The 27,744-nt window shown below is 41.2% G+C and overlaps 1 protein-coding gene across 2 annotated transcripts; it reads left to right on the plus strand.

Moving 5' to 3' along the window:
• The first annotated feature begins 192 nt into the window (after nucleotides 1-192).
• Nucleotides 193-27,618, plus strand: ttc7b (tetratricopeptide repeat domain 7B). 2 transcript variants are annotated; one of them, XM_085342571.1, is made up of 23 exons: nucleotides 193-327; nucleotides 3,154-3,308; nucleotides 3,393-3,468; nucleotides 3,561-3,653; nucleotides 3,927-4,090; nucleotides 5,713-5,834; nucleotides 7,244-7,322; nucleotides 9,714-9,889; nucleotides 10,061-10,124; nucleotides 10,223-10,360; nucleotides 10,489-10,677; nucleotides 10,808-10,925; nucleotides 12,776-12,833; nucleotides 13,145-13,217; nucleotides 13,391-13,551; nucleotides 13,647-13,763; nucleotides 15,455-15,556; nucleotides 16,265-16,362; nucleotides 16,649-16,927; nucleotides 21,633-21,773; nucleotides 23,182-23,384; nucleotides 25,349-25,422; nucleotides 25,856-27,618. In XM_085342571.1, the coding sequence occupies exons 1-23, from the start codon at nucleotides 207-209 to the stop codon at nucleotides 26,001-26,003; spliced, it is 2,949 nt and encodes a 982-aa protein (XP_085198697.1). In that variant the 5' UTR covers nucleotides 193-206; the 3' UTR covers nucleotides 26,004-27,618. The 2 variants fall into 2 exon arrangements, with proteins under 2 accessions (XP_085198697.1, XP_085198698.1); XM_085342572.1 differs by lacking the exons at nucleotides 15,455-15,556; nucleotides 16,649-16,927.
• Nucleotides 27,619-27,744: the final 126 nt, after the last annotated feature.

The raw sequence follows: 27,744 nt of genomic DNA on the forward strand, positions 1-27,744 counted from the left end.
GCGTGATCAAATGGCACCGACAGTACTCAAAGAGCCAAAATAACAGCTAAGTTTAATCAACCAGTGTTTTATTTCATTGTTATAGTCATAAAACAATTAGTGTGTCTTATTTTGAAAGTGGGGACCGGATGCTGGGGTTCACCCAGCGTTAGCTTGCTCCTCCGGTGGTGTTTTGGTCCAGTTGGCGCTGCTCCTCACTCGCCAAGATGACAGCGAGGAAGTCTGGTTCACGACTGGAGATAGAGATAGAGCGATGCCGCTCGGAGGCCCAGTGGGACAAGATTCCAGAGTTGGTGCGACAGCTCTCGGCTAAGCTGATATCAAACGGTAGGAAGTGTGCCGGGTTTCTCCGCTGTTCGTTCATCCAGTGTATGGGGCCTCCTCCCTGGCCTCAGTCCTCGCTACTTCCTGGCAGAGGCAGCCGATGCTGGGAGTTGTCGCCTCTGCTTAGAGCCAGTTACCTCGTAAAGACTTAAGAAAGAGATGTGACAGGTCTTTGTTAAACTTTAGGAAGGTTTGAGTTTAAAGATGTGAACAGTTTTCGCTGCTGTGATTGAGTTCCTGTGTTCTGACAGCTCAGTTTCCTGTCACGCAGAACTTCATTCAGAAATGTATCCATTTAACGTTGGATGTGTTTGACTGGTGTGGAGGATCAATAACGTTTTATGAATTGTACTTCAAGAAACATCGCTAGAGTAAAACGACAGATTTATCTCACATTTTTTATTTATCTATTTATATTTTTAAGCTCACTGTCCCCTTGCCACCAGTTAAACCGATTTGGGGCGCTATCGGGGTACTTACTCGATACTTTAATAAATTAATATGACCTCTGCCAATTTTTATTTGTGCCGAATTTTCCAGAAGGTTATAGTTCTAAGTTGTACCCCTTAACATTTATTTAATGACGGCCATGCGTTTGCTGAAACCACTATATATTTAAATGTGGTAGTTTTTCAAATTCTCTCTGGTTGGCTAAGATAGCTACAATACGTGCTAGCTGTCAAACCGCTTTCTCAGGGTATCAGTAAACGACAGTGTGATATTTTAGTTTAAAAGATAAAACCAGTTAAGCAAGGCTGATGTGTTACTCACGACAGACTTTTTTTTTTTTTTTTAATTCTTATTTTTATTTTTTTGGTTATTATAAAAGTTACATGCAAGAAGGACTTTCTCACTTTTCTTAATGACATTTGAATGAAATGAAAATAAGATGAGAGATGTAAACTACTTTAACAGAACTATAGTCAAACTCATTTATATGCCAACCTTTGTCATGCAATTTAAATGTGCTTAGCTTTTATGTTTAAACATCATTATTGTTACACAAGGAAACGTTGGTTTATTTTTTTTAAACTTGTATCATTGCATCTGTAAAGGATATGAAACTGGAAATGAGAGAGATTTATTGTGAGATTTGAAAGAAGCAGACAATAAAGCAGGAACTCTGTAAAAACACCTTAACTAAAAAAAATTAAAACTGTTGTTTCAATTAAAAACAACTAAAATATAGTAGTGAAGAGTAAGTATAACTGTAAAAACAAATACAACTGTAAACAGAATCCCAGTAAACCTGTATCTTCTGCCTGATGGGAGAAGACTGAATAGGTGATTTGCAGATTAGGCAAGGTCAGTGGTGGTATAGTGTGAAGCTGTGGAAAATAGACTGCATCCAATGATCTTGAGAGCTATATGTACTGCTTTTTCAAGCTGTTGTTTGTCCTGATTGGTTGTGCTTAGCTGTCTTGGTGGGCTTTACTAACAATGACAGTGGTGTTCATGTCCCTTGATAACTATTGATGTATAGTGCTGCCCAGGAAGCGGAAGGACGAGACCCTCTCCAACAACATGGCCAGTGGTGGAAAAGGAGAGATGTTGAACTATTTCCCTTTTAGAGTCAACAGTAAGCTCTTTAGTTTGAGATGTGTCGAAGGTCCAACTGTTGTCTTTTCACCACCTCATCAGCTGCTGTTCCTCACTCCAGTATGCAGATTCCCTTCCTGTCACAGATAAGACTTACTGCAGTGATATCATCAGTGAAGTTAAAAGAAGCGGAGGCATTTTCCTGTAATTATTTTGGCCACTTAGTAAACAAAATAAAACAAGCTTTGTTAAATTCAATTTCACCTATATGAAAAGCCATAATTGGCCTTTGTTTAAGCTACAACCCCTTTAGTGAGCACCAGATTGTTTTTGTATAACAGAGCATAAAAGTCTGTTCATGATGACCTGAAGCCTCAGGATGTTTCGTAAGTACCTAGTAAATTCAAGACCTAAATTCAAGTCCACTGTAGACTAGATGTGGATTTGGGGAATCACCACTGATAGTATACAAAAGAAGGAAGTAGCAACTATCACTTTAAACACAGGTTTGGTCTCCACATTTTTGCATTTTTATCCAGCACCTTTTTTGTTTGTTTTGGAGTCATTAGTGAAGATATTCAGATCAGAGCCCGGAGTGCATAATTCTGTCTGGTATGTGTGCAAACAAAGCAGTGTTTCTCCGTGTGCAGATTTGCCATTCTCACTGTAACCCTGAGTAGTTTCTGAATAACCATTAAGCCTCAGTTCATGCATCATAATTTACACTCGGGGTGTTTTGAGCCCCTGTTACGTCCATATTTTCTTCTGTGTTACTTCTTTGCATACTTTTATGGCATTAATTTAAGTCCATGTTGCTTGGCAGATATTTTGCGTGAGCGTACACAGGTTACAGGGTTTGCCATTGTTGGCATGTGGTTGTAGCGACAGCTTGGCTATAGGAAGCTTAGATCAAAGGATAAAGTAGATGAAGGCACTGCATGTACTGCATTGATGTTAATGCCTCATTGACAAACTCAGGTGGTTGAGAGAGAACTTTAACCAGGTGTTCACCCTGCATTAGGCCTTAAAGTCATAAGGCAAATAATGAATGAAAATGGCACACCTTTACAGGTGAGTATCCAAGGAGAACATGCAAACTGCACACCAAGCAACCAGAAATAGGCAGGTTAGGGAGAAACCTAGTGTAAGACAAATAAGGATTTTTTTGAACTGGGTCTCATGCTCATGAGCATAATAGATCAACTGTAAGCTCTCAAAATGTTGGAGACATGCTGGATGAGGACAAGAGGATTTGATGTCATGGTTGCTCTGACCTCCTGATTGTTCCAGATGACCTGGGCGAGCTGCTGTTGGGTGAATGTAAGCTGCAGACGTACCTGAAGGAGAATCCCATCAAGCAAGGTACAAGTCCCAGGGTCCAACGGCCAAAACTGCTGGAGGTCAGGAAGCATCTCACTGCTGCTCTGGACAGAGGAAACCTGAAGGTAACCACTGGGCTGAAAATCAAAACTCCGAACACATCCTTTATTATTTATTTATTTATTTATTCATTTATTCCTCTCTTCTAGCCGGATTACATCCAGGAAGCTAGCCTGTTAATGGCCAAACTGTGCTATGTGGAGGGAGAATACAAAGATGCTTTAGGTGACACACATTTCTCATATTCGATATTTTTTCCCCCTCATTTTAGTGAATAAGTAGGTCAGTTTATTAATACATAATTCGTGATTTGACAGGGCACTACAGCAAGGTGAACCTGGACGACATGCAGCTGGCTGGAGCTCCTGTGTACAGGCTGTCTATGATAGCAGAGTCTTATGCGACTAAAGGTATACACAGTCCTTGTTTGTGTCCTCCTTAACCTCACTTAAACTGTCATCAAGCTAATCAGCACTAATCTCTGCAGCACCTCTTCTCTCCACACGGTGGCAGTGCAGTGCCACAGATGTAAAAAGAAGCCGCAGACTGCACTGTTTGTCTTTGAATGTGTTTAACTGATTTCATCTGGGAAAACATTCATCAGTGACAGTAGGTGATGGTGTCAAATAGGGCAAAATGTCTCCCAGTCACACCATGTTTCTTCTTCTCTCTTTCTTCCTCAGGTTTGTGCCTAGAGAAAGTCCCAGCTGCTTCACCGTCTCTATCCAATAAGAACGCCGGGTCTCCGGCGTCCAACAGGAGCATGACCGAGCGGGAGCAGGAGATCATCACCTGCTACGAAAAGTCTGGAGACATTGCTTTGCTCTATCTGCAGGAGGCCGAGAAGGTGTGTTGTCAGGCTGTGATGGCTTCACAGAGTGCAGCGTTTTCTCTGCGTGTTGTTGTTTTTCACTGTCCTTATGGGCGTGTGATGAACATCCTGCTGACTGCGTTCGAGTTTGACTGATGCGCCACCGCCCTCGACGGCCAACTGACAAACAAATCTCTTCGTCTTTATTTGCCGAGAGCACAGGCTGAGCAAACTGCAGTAAAACTGAGAAGGATGCAGCTCAAATATTCCAACCTGGATGTAGTGATACTTGTGAGAAATTCAACAAAACGTGTGCAATATTACAGGTGCTAGTTAAGGAACACTTTAACGATGTCATGATAATGTATTTAAGACATAGATGGGAAAACCTTCTGTTTATTTTAAAGCAGAAAAGCAGCTTATCAAATGCTGAAACGGGAGATATTTGATTGTTTGTTGAGACTCTAATACCAGAAACTTGCATAGCTTATCTTTTAACATCTTTCTTATTAGTGTTTTAGAGTTGAGGGGCTGTACAGCATGGAAATATACTTTTTTTCTTTAAACAACAACACTGGGAACAGTGGGTACATTCATCAAATCACAGAGATGAAACTCTTAAGGGAATGAACTAAAGGAACATTTTTTTTTCCCTCCAAAATAATCTCTTTATCTCTCCTGGTGTGCAGTCCTCTTATAATGCACTCCCTGATCCTTAAAGTATTTTACTGTATTCTAGTTTATATTCAAAAGTATGCAAAGCAGCTTTCAGACTAATTTCCTCCACCTTTTGTGTATATATGTATATATAATATATAGTTATAAGAGATTTTTTGTTTTTAATTATTGTTTTCCAAAACTACCTTATCTGTCTTTTGTTGTCTGGTGGTTTGCACGTCTTTAAACATTTTAAAAACTCCGAAATAAAAAGAGAGTTAATAATCAAAAAGGAGAGAGAGCAAATGCTGCAGTACCAGGTTTGACTGTTCACTTGCTTATTTGATCGTTTTCAAAAGGAGAAAAGCACAATGTCAATAGTCTTTCAGGAGTGGTCCGGTATTTTTAACACCGTTACGTTTCCTTAAACGTGGACTCCTCTGACCCTGAAAGTTAAATGTTAAAATTTGACTGCTCCTCAAGAAGTTGTTTCAAGCTTGTTTAATTACGTCCAAAAAGACCGTAAAAGGAAGTATTTAGTAACCACATTTAGTTTTTCGATATAGCCTGATATCAGATTCTTTGTCATATATTGTGTCTTTGTGACACACAATATATTTCCGGCAGGTGTCAATTTTTGGACTGCCAATGAGCCAGTTTAGCACGTGAAGTCATTTACTAAAAACAGACATTATAAGAGAGAGACATGGAACTTGAATAATCCTGAATTGAAATTTGTGGAAGAATTCTGCAACGGGAACGATGGTTGTGGAAGTTTAATATTCACTGAGGGACAAAATCAAATCAAATAAAGCGTGGTTGAAAAATCAAAGTAAAAATCAATAGAAGTAAACAGTTAAAAGTCATGCAGTGATTTCCACTGCAGAATCGTGTCTGTTTTTTAAATGCAGAGCCGCCTGAGATTAAAATAAGTCTTATTGATTCAGGTTAGGAGGGGTTGAGTAAACTTCTCGTTCTTTTTGTTGTTTGTTGTTGCATAGGCGTTGTCAGCAGGGATTCAGAACCGCAGTCCAAAGCCTGGCCCGACAGCTCAGGACCAGGAGCTGGGCTACTTCCTAGAGACGGGCCTTCAGAGAGCCCATGTCATCCACTTCAAGAATGGGTAAGGGGGGTGGGGAACACATGGTGGTGAACCTGAGAGATCAGACAGGAAAGTTTTTACCTCTCTGGCTCTTGCTGATGTTTTTTTTTCTTTTTTTTTAAACCTTAGCAGCCCTCTGTGGGCATTCTTCACTCATTCAGCAGTTGTAGTGTTACAGAGCTGCTGACAGGTGGAATAAAAGCAAAAAAAAAAAAGTGTGAACATGGTTAAGTAACGTTCACGGTTGAGCTCAGAGCAGTTCACACAGCGGTGTTGCGCTAAATGCTGCTGGTGGTTTCAGTGTTGCAGCAGCTGCTGGACGCCTCATGATAGTCTCTTTCCTACAGGGTTTCTGTTTTTTGTTATTTGTTTTTTTTCTTTCTTTTTACTTATTGCTAAATGATTGTTTTTGCTGTGAAGCAAACCAAAAATATGTAGACAGTATACATACTCTGTTTTTGTAAATATTAAAGTCTGGCCTCAGGTACAAATATGACATCACGCAGCAACTTGTCATAGTTTCTAGGAATAACATGGTTTCATTTGACGCTTCTAGCATAAAAAAAAAATGCCTCACACAGCATTAAATGTCCATAAAAAATATATTGTGTGTGTATATATTGGAATGTGACTTTAAATAAGGCCTGTTACTCTTTAACTTTCCTGTCATGTGTATGGCCAAAGGTTTAAAAAATTAGGTCATCCTGTGTAGAGAGTTTCTTCTGCTTTTGGCTTTGCATGATGTAAATGTGGGATGATATGGTTTGAATGGTTAAAGATTTCCAGTACGGAAATCTCAGTCACATGACGTTGCCTGTGAGCAGAAAGCCCACCTGCTGGTGGCAGCAGTAGCAGCCAGTCAGAGGAATGTTAAAAGGTTGGTGGAGCTGAAACGGTTTAATTCAAACTTAGAGTCCCCACAATATAAAAACAGAATTATTTTAAACTGATAGTCATGCAAAGATATTCAGAGAGTCCAAGTATAAAAACATGGAGCTGGAAATTTGTGTCTGAAATTAGTGAGTTTATATTTGCACCATTTTCAAATTGTTTAAAAAAAAAATAGTAAATGATGTGAAACAGTATGGTCTCCTAAACAGTTGTGTTCTGGTGCATGCATAGGCTTGCTTTTACAAAATGTAATCAGAATAAACTAAGTAAGTGGAACCTAATTCAACACCTTTATCTAACGGTTTCTGTTTGTTTCCAAGGGGAAGCCAATGAAACTGAGCTAAATCAACTTGTTTCAGACAGAAGATAAACAGAAAAATTGGGATTATTTTGAACTCTGAATCATGCAAAGCTACTCAAGTGGTCAAAGAAAACAATACACACAAAATTAGGCGAGTATGTGCACTGGACTCAGTGTTGTTCAGCAGCCAGTAATATTTTTTTTTTGTCTTCCCTGTTTCCTGTCTCCATCATTGCAGCAACCTGACACAAGGTGTGGGCAGGTTTCGAGAGATTCTTCGGGCTATTGAGACCAGAACCACCCAGAACCTACGAATGGTGAGGAACAGTTTATTAACACTTAAGGGAACAGCTTGGAATTTTTGGGGAACATAATTGTTTGCTTCATAGGTACTTTAAGGTACTAGAAGTAAGATTTTGTTCTTGTTTTTTTTTTAAACAGTTCAAACTGTTGTTGCACATTTAAGCTGACAGAAGTCAAACTGAAAACATTTTGTGCTCCAGAACTTTAGTTTTCATGGGCGTGCTATCATTTCACCTACACTGACACATGAAATGATGACTCTGAGAATGTTTGAAGTAGAGCTGGGCGATATAAGATTTTTTCATATCACGATGTTTTTTTCATTTCAGGCGATAACGATATCTATCACGATATAAGCCAAATAACTATATTTGTAAGATTTAAATGTGCCGTTGCTCACAAGTAAAATGTGAAATAATCAGCAGCTTGTTTTTATTTAAATATTTATTTCCCATAATAAGTTCAACAGGGTAGATGTACTTAAGGAACATGACTTTTTCAGATAGATAAAGGCAAATATTGCAAACTACACAAAAGGCAGCCGCTAAAGCGTTTAAGTTTCAAAATAGAACAAACGAAACAGACTAAATTGTCAATTCCACTTAGAAACAAAATATTAATTCTAAAAATAAATTGTTTTACAGAAGAACAGACAAAACTGACTAACTTTTGTCAATATCAAATAAACTGAGAACTAAAAGGAAATTCTCAATCTCTCCTTGTTGTATAGCTTAGCTTTTCAAACAGTTTTAACAGTTACTTTAGTCTGACAAAAGCCGAATGACGAATTAGCGCTTCCAGTCAGAGACTGAGGCTACGTCCACACGTACACGGGTATTTTTGAAAACGGAGATTTTCCGTTTTCGTTTTAAAAAAATAATCCCGTCCACACATAAAGGCAGAAATGAAGGAAAACGCTGCTATGAACATGCCAAAGCAGCAGGTGGCGCTAAATTCCTAACCGTGCAGAAATGTTGGCCAATCTAGAAGCCTCGGTGGGAAAAAGTAAACAAAGCTGGGGCATAGAAGCAGAACCGAGTCGTATGTGTGGACGGACAGTAACTGTGTGTATATGTAAGCATTTAAACACTGCAGAGAGTAGAACAGTATTATAGAAATTCATTAGACCGAAACAATAACGTGGCGCACAGTGTGACGTCAAAATGCGCACATCTTTGACGCTGCGTTTTCTCCGTTTTTCTAGTCCACACGTAAATGCAAATACGGAGTTTTTAAAAATCTTCGTTTTCAGTGACCAAAAACGCCGTTTAAGTGTGGACGAAAGGTGCAAACGCATAGAAAAATCTGCGTTTTCAAAAATACCCGGGTACGTGTGGACGTAGCGCATGCACCAGTTTATTGTATTTCCAGACTTGCTTTCGGCACAATTTACAGTGCGCGCTACTCTGTTTTTTGTCAGACTTGAAATAGCCGAAATACCTTCACACTACGGAACTTCTTTGGCTCTTCCGTTCGACAATCTCTCCGGCATTGGAACCATCATCTGTTTTCTCTTCGGTAACCTTCGGTCACGCTCGGTTGATTTTTCTAGTCGGCACACTCATTTCCTCCATTACCCGGGCGGTACGGTGGCTGGCTGCTTCCCAAACAAATACACATGTGCGGCTTGGCACTTGTGCTGTAAGTAACAAGTCACGCGACGTGACGCTGCGGCTGTGATTGGTTCGGCTCTGCGTTACTTAATTTGGATTGGCTGTTGTTTTTGTTTTGTTTTTTTTTGTTTTTTTTAGGACAAGGACAAGAGCGGCGAGGTCTATCGCGATAGTTGAATTTTTCTATCGAGAAAAAGTTATATCGCGATACATATCGTTATCGTTCTATCGCCCAGCTCTAGTTTGAAGCAAAGTTAGAGTTATGCCTCAGCGAGTGGTAGACAGAAGGAGAGAGAACTTACACTGCATGGCACTGCTGTCCACAGATTTTTTGATTTGTACTTCAAAAGGAAAACTGTTTCTAAATCTGACCTCTAACAACAATAGTGAGGTTAACTAATGGTCACTGACACCAAAATTCAAATGATTTATATCTACACATCCCCAAAGTTGAAAGTCAAACACTTGCCCAACAAACAAATGACAGAGCCCAACGCAGAGGCTTCACCTGTTTTCTGTCTGTGGCAGCCGACTTTAACTTCTTCTCATCTTAGCAACAAGTAATACGTTTAAAAATTTCCCAAATTACTCCTTTAAACACGTCACTTCTTCCACAAATTGCACCACAACTGTATCGTCTGTCTGTCTCTCTGTTGGGAAGAATCCCAGGACAGGCTGTTAGATCCAATAGTTGTAAATTTTTATAAGGATGTACGTTAATGACGAAAGGGTCCAGATTAAAGCCTGTGCTGTGCTATAAGAAGTTAATATACAAGTGTTGTGTTCGTACAGACCATAGCCAGACAGCTTGCAGAGATCTTGCTCAGAGGAATGTGCGAACAGAGTTACTGGTCTCCTCTTGAAGACCCACCCGTTGTGTCGCCCCTGGACGATCCGACACGCCAAGGACACACTCATAGCAAGAGCTACAGCCTAAGCCGACGCCCACGAGTGTACTCGGGAGAGAAGTAAGAAGCAAAGCACTCGGCGTGGATACCAGATTAAATCTGCTGCCAGTGTACTTTTCCACCAATTTGTTCTCATCACTTTTCTCTCCATTTTTTCCCTCCCTTTTTTTTTCCCTCCCTCTCATCCTCGTCCAACTCCATCGGCCTCCCGCTGCGTTCCTCTCCTCGCAGTCTGTTTTGCCCTCAGGAGAACACAGAAGAAGCATTGCTGCTGCTGCTCATCAGTGAATCCATGGTGAGGCACAAACTCTCTGCAGAGTAAACCATGCCAGAACACTGAGCTGGTTTTTCCGTATTCACACCTATGCATACGTGGGCTTTTGTGTGTTTCAGGCCAACCGTGATGCCGTCCTAAGCAGAATTCCTGAACACAACAACGATCGGATCATCAGTCTGCAGTCGGCCTCGGTGGTGTATGACCTGCTGACCATAGCTTTGGGCAGGAGAGGGCAGTATGAGATGTTGTCAGAGGTGAATGACCCCTCTGTAGACCGCAGTCACAGTGACTGTGGGGATAGTATTTTCACTGCTTTTGTTCCTCAACAAACGTTGGTGCCTAGAGACATCCCAATAAAACAGAAAAATGTACTATCTTTCAGTGTTTGGAGAGAGCCATGAAGTTCGCCTTTGAGGAGTTCCACTTGTGGTATCAGCTCGCCTTGTCGCTGATGGCAGCAGGCAAATCAGCTCGTGCCGTTAAGGTTCTCAAGGAGTGTATCCGCCTGAAGCCCGATGACCCCACCATCCCGCTGCTGGCCGTAAAGCTGTGCATCGGACCTCTCCACTGGGTGCGAACCGTACAGCTGAGCTGCCCTGTGAGGGCGGTTTGTTAGTTCTTAATATAACTGCCTCCAACATGTTCACCAGTGTCTAACTTTCTCTCTCTGTTCCTATAAATTTCCCTCTGTCATTATTCAGCTGGATGAAGGAGAGTGCTTTGCAAAGATGGTGATTGACATGGGAGAGAAAGCAGCTGAATTCAGAGCCAAAGGCTACTTGGCTATAGGTTTGGTTTACAGCCTCAAAGCCACTGATGGTAAGTCTGTTCAGGAGAAGTTCCATCTCCTGAGTCATTTTCTTGGTGCGAACGTGTGAGCAAGATTTTTATTTTTTTCTGGGTGAAAAGAAATCAGGAAAAGCTACAAGTTTGCAAACTCATTGGCTGATTTGGACCAGAGTTTTTTTCCAGCCTAGCCCAGGTCAGGAGGGCTTTCTCTTTTTTGTGATTTTGTTTTTTCCATCTTTCAAATGGTTGTGCATCATCAATTTGTCCCTGCTGCCTACTATGCCCCATTTCACACTGTTTAAAAATTTAAATTGTAGGGTCATTTTAGGGTCAGGAATTCAGTTCATGTGCAAAAGGCCATGAAAAGACTTCTAAGAAATCCATCACAGCACTTCATGTATGCAGGGGCGTGGCTAAAAATTCTCAGCTGCAGACCTGTCACCAGGGGCCAGTGTCGGGAGATGTTTTTGAGCCTGTTAGTTTGTCTGTTATGACACCTATTGCCCAACAACAGCACAAACACAAAGAATTTTTGTTTGTAGTGAAGTGAAGTGAAACTGAGCGATAACAATGAAAATGTTTGATGGGGGGTTTTTTTCTTTTCTTTTCTTTTTTTTTTGAGCTCCTTCTTCTTCGCGGTGAACTCGATGCTGCTCTTTCCCGTTCAAGCAACTTTCAACCACTAAATATGACAAGCAAGGGGTGGAGCTGTATATGAAACTGGGCGCTCATTGCAATGATCATATCTGTGTAATCTTCCTTTGTAACACTTAAACAGACCAGTATTTACAAAATGGTCCTAATGGTTTAGACAGTATGACCTGAAATGAGCAACTGAGGCCATAAACCAAGGTTTACGAGGTCCTGACCGTTTTCGATGAGGTTTCTATGGGCTCATAATTCTTTTTGCCCCCTGGTGGCCATTAAAATGAATGCAGGTTTAAGGTCTTCACTTTTCAGACCCAGATGCTGCTTCCATCTTTTTTATACATTTATTTATGCATATTACTTTGATCTTTAGTGGACCAGACCAGTGAATATCGTCTTTCTGTCAGTGTAAAGAAGTTTAACTGCACATTTAATCCCTGCGATATCTCTATAGAAGAAAAAGAAGTGCAGTTTAAGCACCACACCTCACTGCTCTATTTAAATGAAAGGAGTGTGTCGGCACGACTCTTTGGGCTTAAATTGTAAGAAATGTGTAAAAATACAGAAAAGGGTCTGGTAGCTCAGAGCCCAGACTGTCCTGTAATTAGAAAGCGGAAGGCTTTTGTTAATTGCCAGAAAATGCCATATTTTATTTATTTTCCTGTGGACACGTTGTCATTTAGTTGTTTGTCTATTGCTTCACAAGTTTTGTGTTGTACAAATAGCTGTGTAGGAGGTCTTTAGCACTAGCACAGGCTTTAAAATTTATAAAAACACCGTTAAAAGTCCAAAATTTTTACCCTACTTCACAGTCCAGTGGTCCTTATGTTTGACACCCCTGTTGTATACTGTGCACGGTTGCAAATTTATCACACCTTTGCTCACTCTGAGTAAATTCAAAGTAAGGGAAGTGTGAGTCATAGTTCTTTAAGTCTATGTTGAAGCCATGCGTTCTCTCCTCATTTAAAATCATTCACCTTGAGTTTTCAGCCACTTTTCAAGTGGTTTTGCTTTTGGGTATGTGTGCTGTCAGGGGACTCTTTTTGTTTGTGATGAGTATGATGGCAGATCTCTATAGAGCGCTTGCTTACATGAGGCGATGCATCATCTGTTTCTGTTTCTGGCCCGGATGTTTTTGCAGTATGAAAAGAAGTGTGCAAAAAGCTGCAGTGATTCATAATCAGTGTTACTGTAAAACCCATCGGTGTGTTTGTGTCTCTGCATGTCTTTAGCGTCATTGCGGAGCACACAGGAGGAATACCAGAGGAAAGCTTTGGGAGCCTTCCAGAGGTTCGGACTGAGCTATGATGCTCTGTTTTCTTTTTTACACTTTAAACTTACCACCCTGCCAAACCATTACATTATGCTTTTGACTCATTTGAACCTTCGTGCTTGTGCTATGACTAATCTGTGCGCAGTGTTTGGCTTTGACATTATTTATTCCCATAAATATGGTCAGCATTTGCTTCCCTTTTCCATCCGTCTTGCTGCAGCGCTGACCTTATTTTTCCACTGGGATCTTTAAAGTTTTATCTAACCTTATTTAATTTTTTATTTGCTGCCTCTTGAACACAACATCTCCTTTCTCTTCTCATCTGTAGAGCTCAGAGTCTGTCTCCAACTGACCATTTGGCAGCCTTCTACTTGGCGCTGCAGCTTGCCGTGTCCAGACAGGTAATGCAATGTACAGTCGTAGCAAGAGAAAAGCAACACAAGTGTTTGTGACACTAAAGGCAGACGTCCAAAATCAAAACTCCAAGGAGTTGCACATATTTAACAAAGTGCTTTTTATCCCAAATGTTGTGAAAACCTGTAGTTTGTGTACATATGTGTGTGTATGTGTGTAGATCCCCGAGGCGCTAGGCTATGTTCGACAGGCACTGCAGCTTCAAGGAGATGACGTCCACTCCCTTCACCTGCTGGCCCTGCTTCTCTCTGCCCAGAAACACTACCACGATGCTCTCAATATCATAGAGATGGCTCTCTCCGAGTACCCTGAAAACTTCAAGTGAGCTCACAGACCTCACACTGAGGTTTTTTTTTTGTTTTGTTTTTTAATTTAGCTGGATCAGGCTGATTGTGAGTTTGTGTGTGTCTGTGTAGTCTGTTGTATACCAAGGTGAAGCTGGAGGCTATGTGTAGAGGACCCGAAGAAGCTCTGCTCACCTGTAAACACATGCTGCAGATCTGGAAGAGCTTTTACAACCTTACCAACCCAAGGTATGCACACACTCCCCCTCGATAAAAACACTACTATTTCTACTACTGATAGAAAGTGGTAGAAATATGGTAACAGTGATGATAGAATTTACAAAATGCAGACAGGCAAAACTAGTATACCATCAACACCAAGGTGCAAGATGGATGACAAACCAGACACCAGATGGTTAAAACCATCATGTAATAGAAGGTGGTCACAGATTTTTGTGAACGTCATCTCGTCAGGCAGGTGGTTTCAAATCCAACGGGCCTCAAACTAGCAGCAGATGTAAGTCTTAACTTTGGAAGTCGAGGATCTAAAGATCGATGAAATGTTCAAGTCATACATAAATATTACAAAACACGGAGCCTGTGGCTAGAAGGCAGGATTGGTGTCATGTGTTCTAGCAAAACCAGTAAATGTCCCCAAAAAACCCCTCTGCTCTATGTCAGCCCCTCCCAAACTTAAGAAAAACACTGCACATGGGAGTAAAGTCACAGCGGGAGGTACTCGCTTTCTGTGAGTCGTCCTTTTAATATTCAGTGTGTTCCAATTTTGATTTTTGATGATGATTATCCAGTAACGCCTCCACCAAAGTCAAGAGAAATAAAATAGTTATTATTTGGTCAGATAAATGAACAATAACACATGGTTCAAATCACATGGCTTTGTTTTATTGTTGTTTCCTTTTTATAGTCCCTTAAATTTTGAGAATCACTGCTTCTCTTGTTTCTGGTGCCGTAACAAAACAAAGAGTTTGATCTTTTTTATTTGTTTGCTTTTATTTTAAATAATTAAGATATGGTGCCAATAAAAAAACAATAACTATACCTGATTTAAATGTTACTATCCCCTTTAAGGTAATATACTTCCAGATTATTACTTGTGATCAGCGGTTTAAAACCAAACAAAGTGCATCAGATGTTGAGCACCATGATGTCATCCCCCAGGGTAAAACTGGGCGTCTAATCTAATGTCTTGAGGAGTTGGAGGGAGAGCATTTGTAACCGAGGCAGGTGGCTGTGATTTCTCATTTCTCCTACTCTTGAGATTGAGCTCCCTGCGGCTTTGACCTCTATTCCAAAATAATATTAAGGTTGACGGGTCGCTGCTGTGAAGATCTGAAGATGCAGCCCTCGTCCTAAATAAGCACCTTCGTGTGGTCATAATGGGACCGGTGTGGAGCTCTGAGATAGGTGCAGAGGTGTGCAAGGAGACTACCTTGAAGGATCTGGCCACCAAATGTAACATTTTTAAGACTTTTAAAAAGAATTTAAGACTCTAACTTTGTGAAGACTGGATTACACTGAACTACCAACTGAGCACTTTCATGGAGAAGCATTTAATTCATTCTAATGGTCTTGGCATTTAAAAATGCTATAATTCCAGGCATGTTTGGTGATGTGTACTAAATAGCTTCTGTGGACAAATATTAGTTAATAACATAAACGGTCAATAAAGTTTACTGTTTATGTTAACCTGATGTTAGGTTTGTTTTTAATTTTAATCAAAACCTCACTATGTGAAAACATAAGCTGGTATTAGTTTATATTTATGATCCTGCAACTCTTGCCCTAATTAAATGTCCATTTAGTAAATTTTTTTTTTTTTTAAATGTTTTACACGCTTGTTTTTGCAAATTTTCTGAATGGATTATCACATAATTATGAAATATAAGACCTTCCCCGACTCTCTCTGTTGATTCTGACAGTCTGTGGAGTGACTTCTTTGTGAAGAACTTGGGAATTTTCTGCAAATATCCAAAGGATGTGGCATTTACGCCCGCTCCCGAGTGCCGCTCCCAGTGCCAACAGTGAGGAAGTTAACATTAGCTTATGAATGGTGTCCACTAATCACTAATGTCAACAAACAGGCACAACAGGAACACAAAAGAAAAAGGAAACACTGATGTGGCTTTACATATGGCATTTAATCCATAGTTTTCCAGACTACAGATCACTTTAAGCCATCTTTTTTTCTGGCTAATGTTAGCCAATGCTAGTAATATGCCTAATTTCTTTGTTTTTTTTGTCTGTGTGCATTTGTCCCATTTAAATGTTTCAATCATCAAACAGAATTTAATACAAGATAAACATAACCAGAGTAAATACAAAATGCACTTTTTAAATTATTTCATTTATTAAGTGGGAAAAAACCAACCCAAACCTGCCTGTTCCTGTGTGAAAAACTCTTCGCCCTCTAAATCTAATAACTGGTTGTGCCATCCTTGGCAGCAAGAGCTGCAATCAAGCATTTGAATAACTGGCAATGAGTCGTTGTCTCTTCATTAATAACACAGTTCCCTTGAAGCTTGATCTAACTAAGAAAACAAAAGGTAACCAAGGCACTAAAATGCTTTATCTCCTTGTTTTGGAGGTCATGTTTGCTCAGCAGCTCAATCCCAGGCCGTGTGTGTGTGTGTGTGTGTGTGTGTGTGTGTGTGTGTGTGTGTGTGTGTGTACTTGCATGCGTGCGGATGTGCTTTTTCCCTTTGTTTACATCCACGTGTGTTTCGTGGCAGTGATTCGGGGCGTGGCAGCAGTCTGTTGGATAGAGCCATAGCAGACAGGCGACAGCTCAACGCTATGACCTTGCCTGACTTCAGTGACCCTGAGACTGGTAGGTACAGACACCTGAAATCTACGTGCTCAGCGTTCATCAGTAAACATGGAGTCAAACTTGTTTAATTATTCTCTCTCCTCTAATGGTCATCCTGATGTCTTTTTTACAGATAGCAGAGGGAAAAGTCTATAAAAGAATCTGATTTCTTTTAACTTAATGTATAAACTTTAAAAAATGGGAGCATTTTAAAAAATGTTGTTTGAGAAAAGGTCTTTTTGTTTCTATCCTTTCTTTAATCCTTCATTAATTTCACTCATTTCTGTTTTATTTCCTCCTTTTTAAGTCTCAGGTTCTTCCTCTTCGCTCTCTGGTTTCGAACCAGTCTCCCCTACCTCCCCCTCCACCATGTCCACCGTCTCCTCCCCGCTGTCTTCCCCTTCTTCCCCTGTCTTCATCTTCCAGCCTCCCCGTACTCCTCTGCCTCCACTCCGAAAACCATCTTTCCGCTCTCCTCTTCCTTCCCTTCCCCCTGCCCTTCCTCCTCCTCCTCCACCTCCACGCACAAAGACCAGGACTCACTCCTTCTGCAACCACGCCATAGTCCGCCAGCTGTCCTCCAACTGTAATCCTCCTCCACGTCCGCTCTGCCTGTAGCACGGTGTGGAGACTGACCACAAACAGATGTCATCACTAGTTACTTTTGCCTGTTTCTGTGATTTTTGAGCTACATATGTTATGACTGCTGTTAGTTATAACATCATAAAAATTTATGTCCAGAAAAACGAATAGAATTAAAGATCCAAACTATATTATGAAGCACTTCAGCCTCCTGAGAGACCAGTTGGATCTCTGTCATGCTCATGAAGTCATGAAATTTCCTGTACTGCAGAGTACTGTCAGGCCAAGCTGTATTACTTTAATAATGCTGAGAAATTCACTGATATTTAAAACTATTTAACTATTTAAAAAATATTTTAAAATGACAGGGGCAGCACCATTTCCTGACACATTTAAATCCTCCTGGATGTGGTTTTAAGGCAAAAGAAAAATCTTAAAAGTTAAAAAATGCTTCTGTATTTTTTGGAGAAGATATTAATTACCTGCTTTGCAATTATTTTCTTACTTAAAGGCATCACTTGTTAGTTCCTGGCTTAATATAATGTGCCCATAAACCACCAGCTATCTTTGAACTCTTCGATATCTAAGAAAGCTCCTCTTATGAGCAGCCACATCCTTCTTGTGCTTTCACCCGCACTGATGCTTGAGCGGATCGTGAATTAGAGAGATTTGTTTAAGCCTGGACAAAGAGACTAAAGAGACTAACCATTTTGGAGTTTTGGCAGAGACAAACTCCACAGAGCTGCTGTAAATCCTGGCATGTTTGCAGAAACTTTGATGTGGATTGAGTTGAGTTTTGATGCATTTGCTTTGCTTATTTTGTGACTTAAACATGCGCGCACACACACACACACTCATTTTATTTAGCTAAAATTTATTGATCAGATGGGGGGGAGGCAGTTTATGTTATAAAGGATTTTTTTTCCACAGATCGCAGCTGCACTTTCTCTGCACCTCTGTTTTTGTTTTTAATAATTTTCAGTGTTTCCATCTCAGCCAGCATTAATTTGTCGTGCTTCCCAGTTTCGATGTTGTCTGTCCTTGTTGCCATCTCTCTTACTAATGATAATAATAATGGTAATGGTTGTCTTTTAGATTATTTTTCCCCGCAGGCCACAGAACGGTGACAGCTAGTCGATCATCATGGTTACTGAAAATATGATACATTTACTTTCTTTAGGAGATTTTTGAATGATTAGTTCATTAAAAAGCTAATTCAAATATGCAGGCGCACCACATCATGAGGTGTAAAATATAATGTTCCTCACCAATTTTTGAAACAAAAAACCTGTCATGACTTGAAATATGGGCCTTCTCGACATTTTGGTATTTAAAAAACTTTATGGCACTAACTACTTAATAGGCCAGTGGGTGTGCATTTATGGAGGACTGACTCTGCCAAACGTTTAAAAAAAAAAAAAAAACAGAAAAAAAGAATGAATGACTCAGTAAAATGAAGTAATTTGCCAATAAGCAAACAAACTAGAACATAAATAGTGTTTTATAGCACATAAAAATTAGCTTTTACCTACAGTTATTTTAAGTATTCCTTTTAGTGCATTTATTCCTACAAATAATCGTTATTTACTGATTATTTTTTCTTGACCTAAATATTTCAGTATTTCCACACATACTGATTTTTTTATTTTTTTTTATTTTCTATACATATTGTTTTTTTCCATCTATGCAAAGAAACAGCAGCACTCTTATTTTGAAAGTTCAGTTACTGCTAATTCCATGAGAATTCTTTTTACTTTTTTTTTTTTAATGTAGTTATTCACAGTTTGGTCTGTTTCGGTCCTCCATATTCACATCAAATTTCTGTCATTAGAAAGGGTGCATGAGTGGAAGCGGCTCGCCTGCTGTCATGTGGTCTAAAAGTGACTGTGTGAAGAATGAAAACCCCGCGGGGTGCTGCAGTCTACCCTCTGTGGATTCTTTTGTTTTTTTTCCTCATCGTGCTTTGGATATTTCTTCTGTCTCTTCCTCTCTTTCAATCATTAACAGTCGTCTTTCTGTTTCTTTCCATCCCTTCGTTTTATTCAAGGCGGCCTTCAGGACGCTAACACACTTGGTTTTTCCTCCATGTTTTCTGTTTGTAAGTAGCCATCTAACCTCCATCTTTTCTTTTTTTCCCCCCCTCATCCATTCTTCCGTCATTGCTCCCCCTTTGTCCCAAGAGGTCCAGATATGTGCCATATTCATATGACGAGAGTATGTGCAAATATCTTCTGCTTTAAGGTGACATCTGCAAACAGTTTTATTTTGTTTTTTAAATCATGCTGGTGGCTGATCCAAATGCCCACAGTGAGTTAGAAGGAAGAGCTCAGGCATCTTTTGCATGTTGTCACATTAAAGCAGCATGAAGGTGTTCAGGAAACAACTTGTTTGGATTGTTTTAGAGCACAATCCAGATGAGGGTCTTATTTTCCAGCACACAGATGTTATTTCTGATGCGTTTATCCTTTTCGGTAACGTGAAAGAGAACAAAAACTCACCAGGAAGCAGTTTCCTTCTCACGAATGTGATGGTAGTTGTGACAGTAACTGTTACAACAAGCTCGAGGCAAATTGCTGACAGATGCTCAAGTGTTGTAATCAATTTAACGTAATCTGGCTGAAATCTAGCAAACCGCTGTGGGAAGTGGGAAGTTCCACAAATGAGGAAGTGGTGCAGTTTCTCATGAAAGGCATTATCAGCTCTGTACAGCTGATATCCTTCTCTGTATTCTGACACTTAGGCTAACGATCGCATCTTTCACATGATGTCAAAGTACCGCTTGTGTCAAATATGGGTCTTTGCAAATTTTTGCGTTATTTCAGTGAGTTCCTTCTGCCTGACGCCCTCAAAATCAACTTTGTACCATAACTTACAAGCTAAGTTTAACCTTCATACCATGGAATTTGGCACTATTTTGGTGTTTGTTTATTTTTTGATAACTGAAAAGCACATTTAAGTCCAGAAGGAAACACGGGTTGAAGGTGAGCCTGTTATCAAACTGAGGATAAAAAGAAGACCTCGTTTTGAGCAGCCAGATATCCCACATGGTAATCTGACCCTTGCAAATTTAGCCAAGTTTGTTTTTTGGGGGTTTTAAAAAAATTTTTTTTTATATGGATCGAACAAGCTGTATCGAAATATTGACCAGCCTACTACTCTACAAACCCTGATGACAAAACCTCAGTGACCAAGTAGGGCGTGGACTCTGCAGTGTTTTTTACCAGAGGAGTCATTAAAATACTTATTTAAAGAGGTGGCAGCAACACACCACTGGAAAACATTCAAACACACCCTGACATCTTCGTAGAATCACAACAAGCATAACGTGCAACAATAAACACTCCACGAATGATGTAAAGTCCAACACAAACAAAGAGCAGCACACACAAACAGTAAGACCTGCGGGTAGAAACAAAAAAGAAAACGGCAGCTGGAGGAGGATCGGAGGAAAGGAGGTGCACGGGAGCATAGTAAGCAACAGATAGATGATGGGGAGGTCACAGGGTGACAGATCTGAAGAATCTAGAGGCAGGGAACACTTTGGGCTTCATGTAATCTGTAGATCTATAATTCAGTGTAATTCTGGCGTATTTAATACATTCATTCGTGCAGACCTCCCTCTCACTGGCCACCTCCTCCAGCTCCTCTAGGGATGGAGGTGTTCACTGGCCTTCCCTGGGCCTTATACATTTAAATCATCTTTATACACATCCAAATGTGGATTTGGGTAAAAATCCATATTTGCCATTTTGCAGTACAGAAACAGGCTTGCAGACAGACGATGTACAGAGAAAAGTGAAACAAAGTAAGACTAAAATAAATCAAATAAAGCTTCAAATTACCGAAACAAATTCCACCTGCAGGCTGAAGGTGTTTATTCGCCATCATCGGCTTAATTTAGGGAGCGCTACACGCCATCCTGCCCGTGTTGTGCTGCGTTCGGCTGGGCTGCTGCATGGTGGCGTCTAATAAATTACTCCACAGCAAACAGGATTCTCAGCTGAATCGAGACATCCTTTTGCCACGTAGTCCCCTCTTAGAAATCGTTAACATTCAAATCTTCTCCTTTTTTAAAATATTTTTTATTATTCCTTCAGTCAGTGAAGGGGACGGATCAGATTAAAGCAAGCTGTGTTCATTTTAAATTTAGAAAAAGACTCTAAGAGGCACGTTTTATTCATTTTTAATCCCTTTAGGTTGCAATGCATATGACAGTTTAGCGAAACAAAACAAGACAAAGATCAAATTTTGTGATGTGTAAGGGGGTCGTTCTGTGTAGCGTTGTGATACGTTTGGCTTTTGTGGACCTGCTTTTCCTCCCATGCTGACCCCTGTAATAGTCCGCGGATACGCAGACCATCACAGCGACGCTTCTTTTAGTTACTAATGAGCAGAGTGATGCAGTTTTATGCATGATGGTGACACTAATTCGTTGTAACTCAGGGCCCTAACACTGTGTGCCGCCGAGTGCTGAATGGCGTGGACTTATTTTAAGGCTTGAAAAACTGTGTGCCAGTGTGGACTCCAACTGTTTACTGCAACCAAACACTGCAGAACCACAGTAATCAGTGGCCTCTGCTGTTGTTTTGTTCAGTTAAAATCACCCTGCATTGTGGCACATGGCTGCCTAACACTGCTGTTGTAGTGGTTAGTCACAAAATTTGGAAGATGGTGTATTCGTCTGTGATGGTTTGATTTCCACCCTCCAGGTTCGGTGCACGCTACCTCAATAGCAGCCAGTCGTGTGGAGCAGGCTCTATCCGAAGTCGCCTCCTCTTTGCAGAGCAGTGCCCCCAAACATGGACCCCTGCACCCCTGGATGACCCTGGCTCAGATCTGGCTCCATGCAGGTATCCTCTTACTCATTCGCAGCGCATGCATGAAAGTTATTTTATGCCTTAATAATTAATCATTTTGTAACTGGCCGTCAAATACAGCAGGGCACTGTCTGCTCACCTCTTGTGGTCGATATTTGCTTCATCAGAGAATCAGATATGAGGTCAGAGTGAGTGCACCGGCATCAGCCTCCAGGACTTTATTGAAGAGCAGTTTGATTAGATATCTACTGGATATATTAGATTTCCCCTCACTTGAGCTCAGATTCTGATTTCAGCGACCAAGACAGACTGCGGTGTCCACACAAACAGACACACACACTCGGGCCGAGGTAGTTTGTCCGCCTGTTTATCTGTCCAGCTGCTTCCTGTCAGGGTTGGCCATGTCCAGCCCGGTGATATGGCTAATGTAATCAGCCAGTTCAGGCTCATTTCCTCCGTCTCTACTCGTATCATTCTGTCTTCATCACACCAGCGCAGTGAAAGCCTCAGCTGGGCATGAAGTGAAGAAGTCTTTTTTTTTTTCTTTTTTTTTCTGCTCATGCAGCTTGAAGGGAAAAATGTTTTTATCCTTTCTTATTTTCTGCATCATGTTAAGAGTATCGCCGTGTCCGTGCAGCAAAAGCAGTCCAAAAGTCACATTTAATTAGTCGTTCAAACAAACAAACGCACATATGTGCAGGACATATATGATGACGGCAGGCCAGTGGCGAGATATAGATTACACGTCAGGCATCAGCTCTGAGCCCCTTTTTGTTTGCAGTGGTGATGGACAGGCTAACAGATGAGGTCAGGCAGGAGTCTCTGTGGATGATGATGGACTTTGAGAGTAGGGAGCAGGTGGAGGAAAGTCTGGGGAGGTGGAGGTATGCTCTGGAGTGAGGAGGAATGGAAGTCAGTAGAAGAAAAACTGAATATATGTGTGAGAATGAGAGAGAAAGAGCAACGGGTGTAATAGTGAATCTGCAAGGAGTGTAGGTAGAGAAGGTAGATGAGTTTGGAGACAAAGTTAGGCTGAGATCGTTTTTTGGACATGTGTGGAGGAGGAGTAGCGGATATACTGGACAAAGGGTATTGAATATGGAGCTACCAGGCAAGAGGAAAAGAGGAAGACCACAGAGGATCAGTATGTCAGTAGAAGATGCTGGGATAGGGTGAGATGCAGGCAGACTGTAGCCAGCCCCATAGGGAGCAGAAAAAAGAAGAAGATGATGAAGAATGTCACATTACATCCACAAAAGATCAACAGATACGAGAGATCATATATCATCAATATGTGTAAACTTGCACCGAATGGGCTTCGGGTGCTTTGAGGAAAAACATGGAACAAAAATGATCACAGTTGGAGGAATTTGTTTTTTAGCCCTGGAGGTTCACAGTGTTTCTATCAGTTTGAAATTCTGCGTGTGTCTCTGTTGAACAGCTGAGGTGTACATCGGCATGTCAAAACCTGCTGAGGCCACGGCTTGCACGCAGGAAGCCGCCAACCTCTTCCCCACGTCCCACAACGTCCTCTACATGAGGGGGCAGATAGCCGAGCTGAGGGGCAACATGGACGAAGCCAAGCGCTGGTACGAGGAGGCCCTGTCCATCAACCCGACTCATGTCAAGACCATGCAGAGACTGGTAAGACACTCTGTCCTCCACCTGCCTGCCTGCAGTGCCCTCACACCCTGACGGGTTTTGTGTGTTTTTATGTAATTACCTACAGTCTGCCGGGACGGTTAAACCTCACCTGAGGAGAGCAAGTTTGTTTTTTGTTTTCAGTCTGCTCCGTCTGCCCTTGTCACTCATTCACTCATGTTGGCAGGCCAGAAACGAACAGACCTGCTGATGGAGAGAGTAACACACAGAAATTCTCTCCAGTGACAGCACGGCAATGGCACCTGAAGGCGGATCAGTACCTCAGTAGTCAGTGTGTCCATCTGACCAGAGTGCAGATTAAAATGTTTTCATGCATTTGGAGGCTTTTGACAATTTGTGTAGTTGGTATTTTAGCTTGAAAACTGGATTTTGTCTTGGTAATTGTGGGGAAAGTTTCGAGCTTGCATGTGTCTGCAGGAAAAAGATGGTGTAGTTGAACATGCCTATAAAGAAAATTGGCTTTTTCTCCAATTTATTCAGCTTAGTTAATGTTAAGTGATAATCTAGCAATAGATGAAAAGAGTGAAAATAATAAAAGTGAAATAAAGAACTGAGCTGACTGACCCACGGTGGACCATCAGTCTGCAAAAGTTAAATCAGGTAAATCAAAGGAAGTAAAAGCCGAGACTAAAACGAAAAGCACATGAAGAGTACTAAAAAGAAAAGGAGAAGAGATTAAAAGTCCAGTTATGGAACAAAGAGAAGAAAAAGAGTAGGTTGGAAAAAAATATGATGCAACCTTAAGTTAAGAGCAACTAAAAACAGGAGGAATTCATGTTTATTTATGAAAGTTAAAAACAACAGGAGTTCAGTCAGAGTGTTTTCCAGTCACGAATAAACAGAAATAATCCGGACAGGATTCTTGGTGTGCCTGGCATCGTTATTAGTTTAAAGGGTCTCCTTCCGGGCTACTCTGCTTATACTCACTTTTTGATAATCTGCGGAGGTCATGAGGCAGTGAAGCAACCCCAAACCAGATGATTTCATCACCTGCAATGACGCCAACTTACAAAGAAGAAGAAACACTTCCCTCATCATACTCACTCACACTACTGTAAAAAAATGGACGGCAACCTCTTTGTGACTGGAAGAAGTCGGAGATTGCCAGTTGTGGTGATCACTGGGACACCCTCGATCTTCGACCGCTTTCGATTGGGGTCGCCTTTTGGGAGGCAACCTGTCTCCAGACTTGCACCAACTGCAGTCATGTTCACAAATAATTTGGGTCACGCTGTGGTCTCCAGCCACTGTTTTCCATTGTTCTGTTTCCATGGGGTTAAAATTCTGTTAAGACACGTGGTTGACAATAAGACGCACAAAAAATGGTGGGTGGCACCGAAAAGCACAGGTGTCAAACGTAAGGCCCGAGGGCCAGAATCGGCCCGGCGGAGCCTGCAAGAGTTTTGTTTTTAGTGGACAGTCTCAGGAATAAACTACCAAAAGATGAAAGTTGGCTGTACGTGGCCACCCGTGTAAAAGCAGTTTGATATTGCTGCTGTAAAGACCAAGTGGCCACTCGAGGAACTGCACATTTTGGCACATTAGCTGTGGAGGTGGCTGTCCCTCAATAATACCCTGTTGAAGATTACTTCCATTAGTTTTTCCCATTTGCTGAATTTGATCTCCATAGCTCTCATGCAAGGAAAAAAACGGAGTAGAGAGCTCAGACCCAATGAAAATCATCATCTTATAACTGGAAGTGTGTAAAATACGGCAGGTAGTTTGCGGTAGAAGATAAATGACACGGCGCACTGTGTAAATTTGAATCTCTGGTTTAAATTCTTCATGAATAATAAATGTTAAAAGTGAGAGGAGGGTGGCTGTTACCGATATTAAATGTAACTTTAGAGCTTCTTTTTAAATAAAGCCAACTGCTGAATCATTGACACACAGCATGATAAAAAAAAGGGGGATGTTCTCTTCTTCTCTTGTTTTCTCTGTTGCAGGGTCTGATCCTCCACCAGCTGCAGCGTTACAGTCTTTCGGAAAAGGTGCTGAGAGACGCCGTGCAGGTGAACAGGTGAGTTTGTTTGTGTTTAAACAAGGTAATGTTTGTACGTTTTCTCCTTTAAGGCACCTGTGGTTCAACATTTTTCTATTTCCTCACTTCTTCCTCTTTCCTTCCCACTTCCTCTTACATCCCTTTAATTTCTCCTCTTCTTTTACTTCTCCTCCCTCTTTCTATGCTGCTGTTCTCCTCTCATCCTTTTTTCTTCCTCTTCTTTTTTCTTTGCTTTCCTCTCCTCGTATTTCCCATCTTCTCGCTTCCTCACTTCTCTCCTTGCCATCCCACTTTCCACCCATATCCCTCTACTCTCATCTCTTCTTCCTCCACTTCTTTCCTTCTCATCTTCCATGTTTTTCCTCTCCACTATACTCTTTCCTCTACTTCCCCCCTTAAATTTGTTTCTGTTCTTCCTCTTGTGACCTCTTCATCCCTCTGTCCTCCTCAGCACGGCTCACGATGTGTGGAACAGTCTTGGCGAGGTGTTGCAGGCTCAGGGAAACACCGCCGCCGCCACTGAGTGTTTTCTCACCGCCTTGGAGCTGGAAGCCAGCAGCCCCATCCTGCCCTTCACCATCATTCCCAGAGCGCTATGAGAAAAACACAACACAGAGCATGCCTGCATGCCACTTCACAAACACACACAGACCTGTGAAAAGGTGTACTGCCAAACCCTCACACACACATAAACTCAGAGTGTATATAGAAATGCAAAGAGTACAAATAAACAGGCTTCCCTCTGTCTACCCGTGCTTCCCACAATGCCTTTCTTGTGGCCACGTCTACGTGAGTGTGCGTGTCTCTTTCCCGCGCTGCGTGTTGTCTCCTTCGTCAGATTCCGTTCAAATCATTATTCTCAGAAGCCTGAAAGTTGTGTTTACATGTTGTTTAGTCCAAATACACACATACACTCTGAGCAGTTTTAACATAAATGGATTAGATTTCCTTTAAAAGCCAAATATGCATTTACTTGGTACTGTTCACATCGATGCAGCAGAAAACACTCTTTCAAAAGTGGATGCAAGCGCCAAAACCTGTCCGTCCCACTCCCTTCCTGTTTTTTTGTTGTTGTTTTTTTTTTCTTATGATGATTTACGGAGTTCAGCAAGGTGAGAGAGCACCATACAATTTAGAGCCACCAGTGGACCCTGTTTTCAGTGGGTTCATGTCTTCATTGTTAATCCCTCTCCCTGCCCTGCATCTTTTCTGCTTTCTGATAATTCATCAGATAAAACTCTGTGTAGTCTCTGTGTTCTGCCCTCACCTGGTTTAGTCAGTGATAAATATTGCTGTATGTATATGCTTGTGTTTTTTTGTTTGTTTGTTTTTTTTTTTTAACACTACAAAAACTCAATCCCATTTTATATGCACGCACAAACACTATAGATCAGCAGCAGATCGAGCTGGGGGTCAAACCACTGAGTATTGCCTTCACTGTACTGTAGCCTTGCACCCGTGTTAGCATTGTTAAAATTTGAAGACAGGAACCCACTGTAGTAAATTCAGACTTCTGAGTGGTCAATGGTGTTTGACTCGACACTAAGATCATTTTCCAAAAGTATCTGTTACACTTTTTGGTGCTTGTATCCACTCAGGAAAGATGCTCGTGTAATGTTATCTGCATCTGCATGGAGGGGGATCGTTGTTACTGTATACCTGGCTCAGGATCAGCCAGGTCTTTAAGGTATCCAGCGGAGCATCGACGGACTTTCACTGAGAAATAAATCGGTGTAAATGCCAAACCTCGGGTTGCATTCGCCCTCACGGGAAATCTGATTTCCTGCAGCTGATTTTAAAGTGGTTTTGTGAAGTTTTTAAGTGAAAAATCAAAGTGCCACCTGGAGCAACTCAAACGGCAGCAACGTATAATCTGCGGGAAACTGTTGGAATCTGTGCCACATCTTTCCTCCAGAAATCAGATTTTCTTGTTGAGCGCAAATGCACCCGCAGTGATTGTGTTGTCTTTGTGTCCCATCACCAGATTAATATTTTTATTTCGTTTTTGATTATAAATACAAAGAATTATTGCTGTATATTTCATTGTTCCACTAGTGTATTATTATTTTAGAGAGTAAATTATAACTATTTTCTGGAGAATGATGTTGCTTAGAGAGAGTGAGGTATGAAAGGACATCCTCCTGAGCTCAGGCAGTGAGTCCTTTGTGCTGTAAATGAATGATTATGAAGACCAAGATAATAAAAGTGGATAAAAAGAAGATGTCCGATGCTCTCTGGTTCTCGTGTGTGTGTGTGTGTGGGGTACTCCTCCTGGCAGCGACCTTGGGGTCGGCGGTGTGTGTTACTTTCTCAGGTGTGTGTCTGTCAGCAAATCGACGC

The sequence above is a fragment of the Diplotaxodon limnothrissa genome, linkage group LG19, assembly GCF_057381915.1.
Source record: "Diplotaxodon limnothrissa isolate DT_005_m linkage group LG19, D_limnothrissa_male_GT1.1, whole genome shotgun sequence".
Classification (NCBI taxonomy): Eukaryota; Metazoa; Chordata; class Actinopteri; order Cichliformes; family Cichlidae; genus Diplotaxodon; species Diplotaxodon limnothrissa.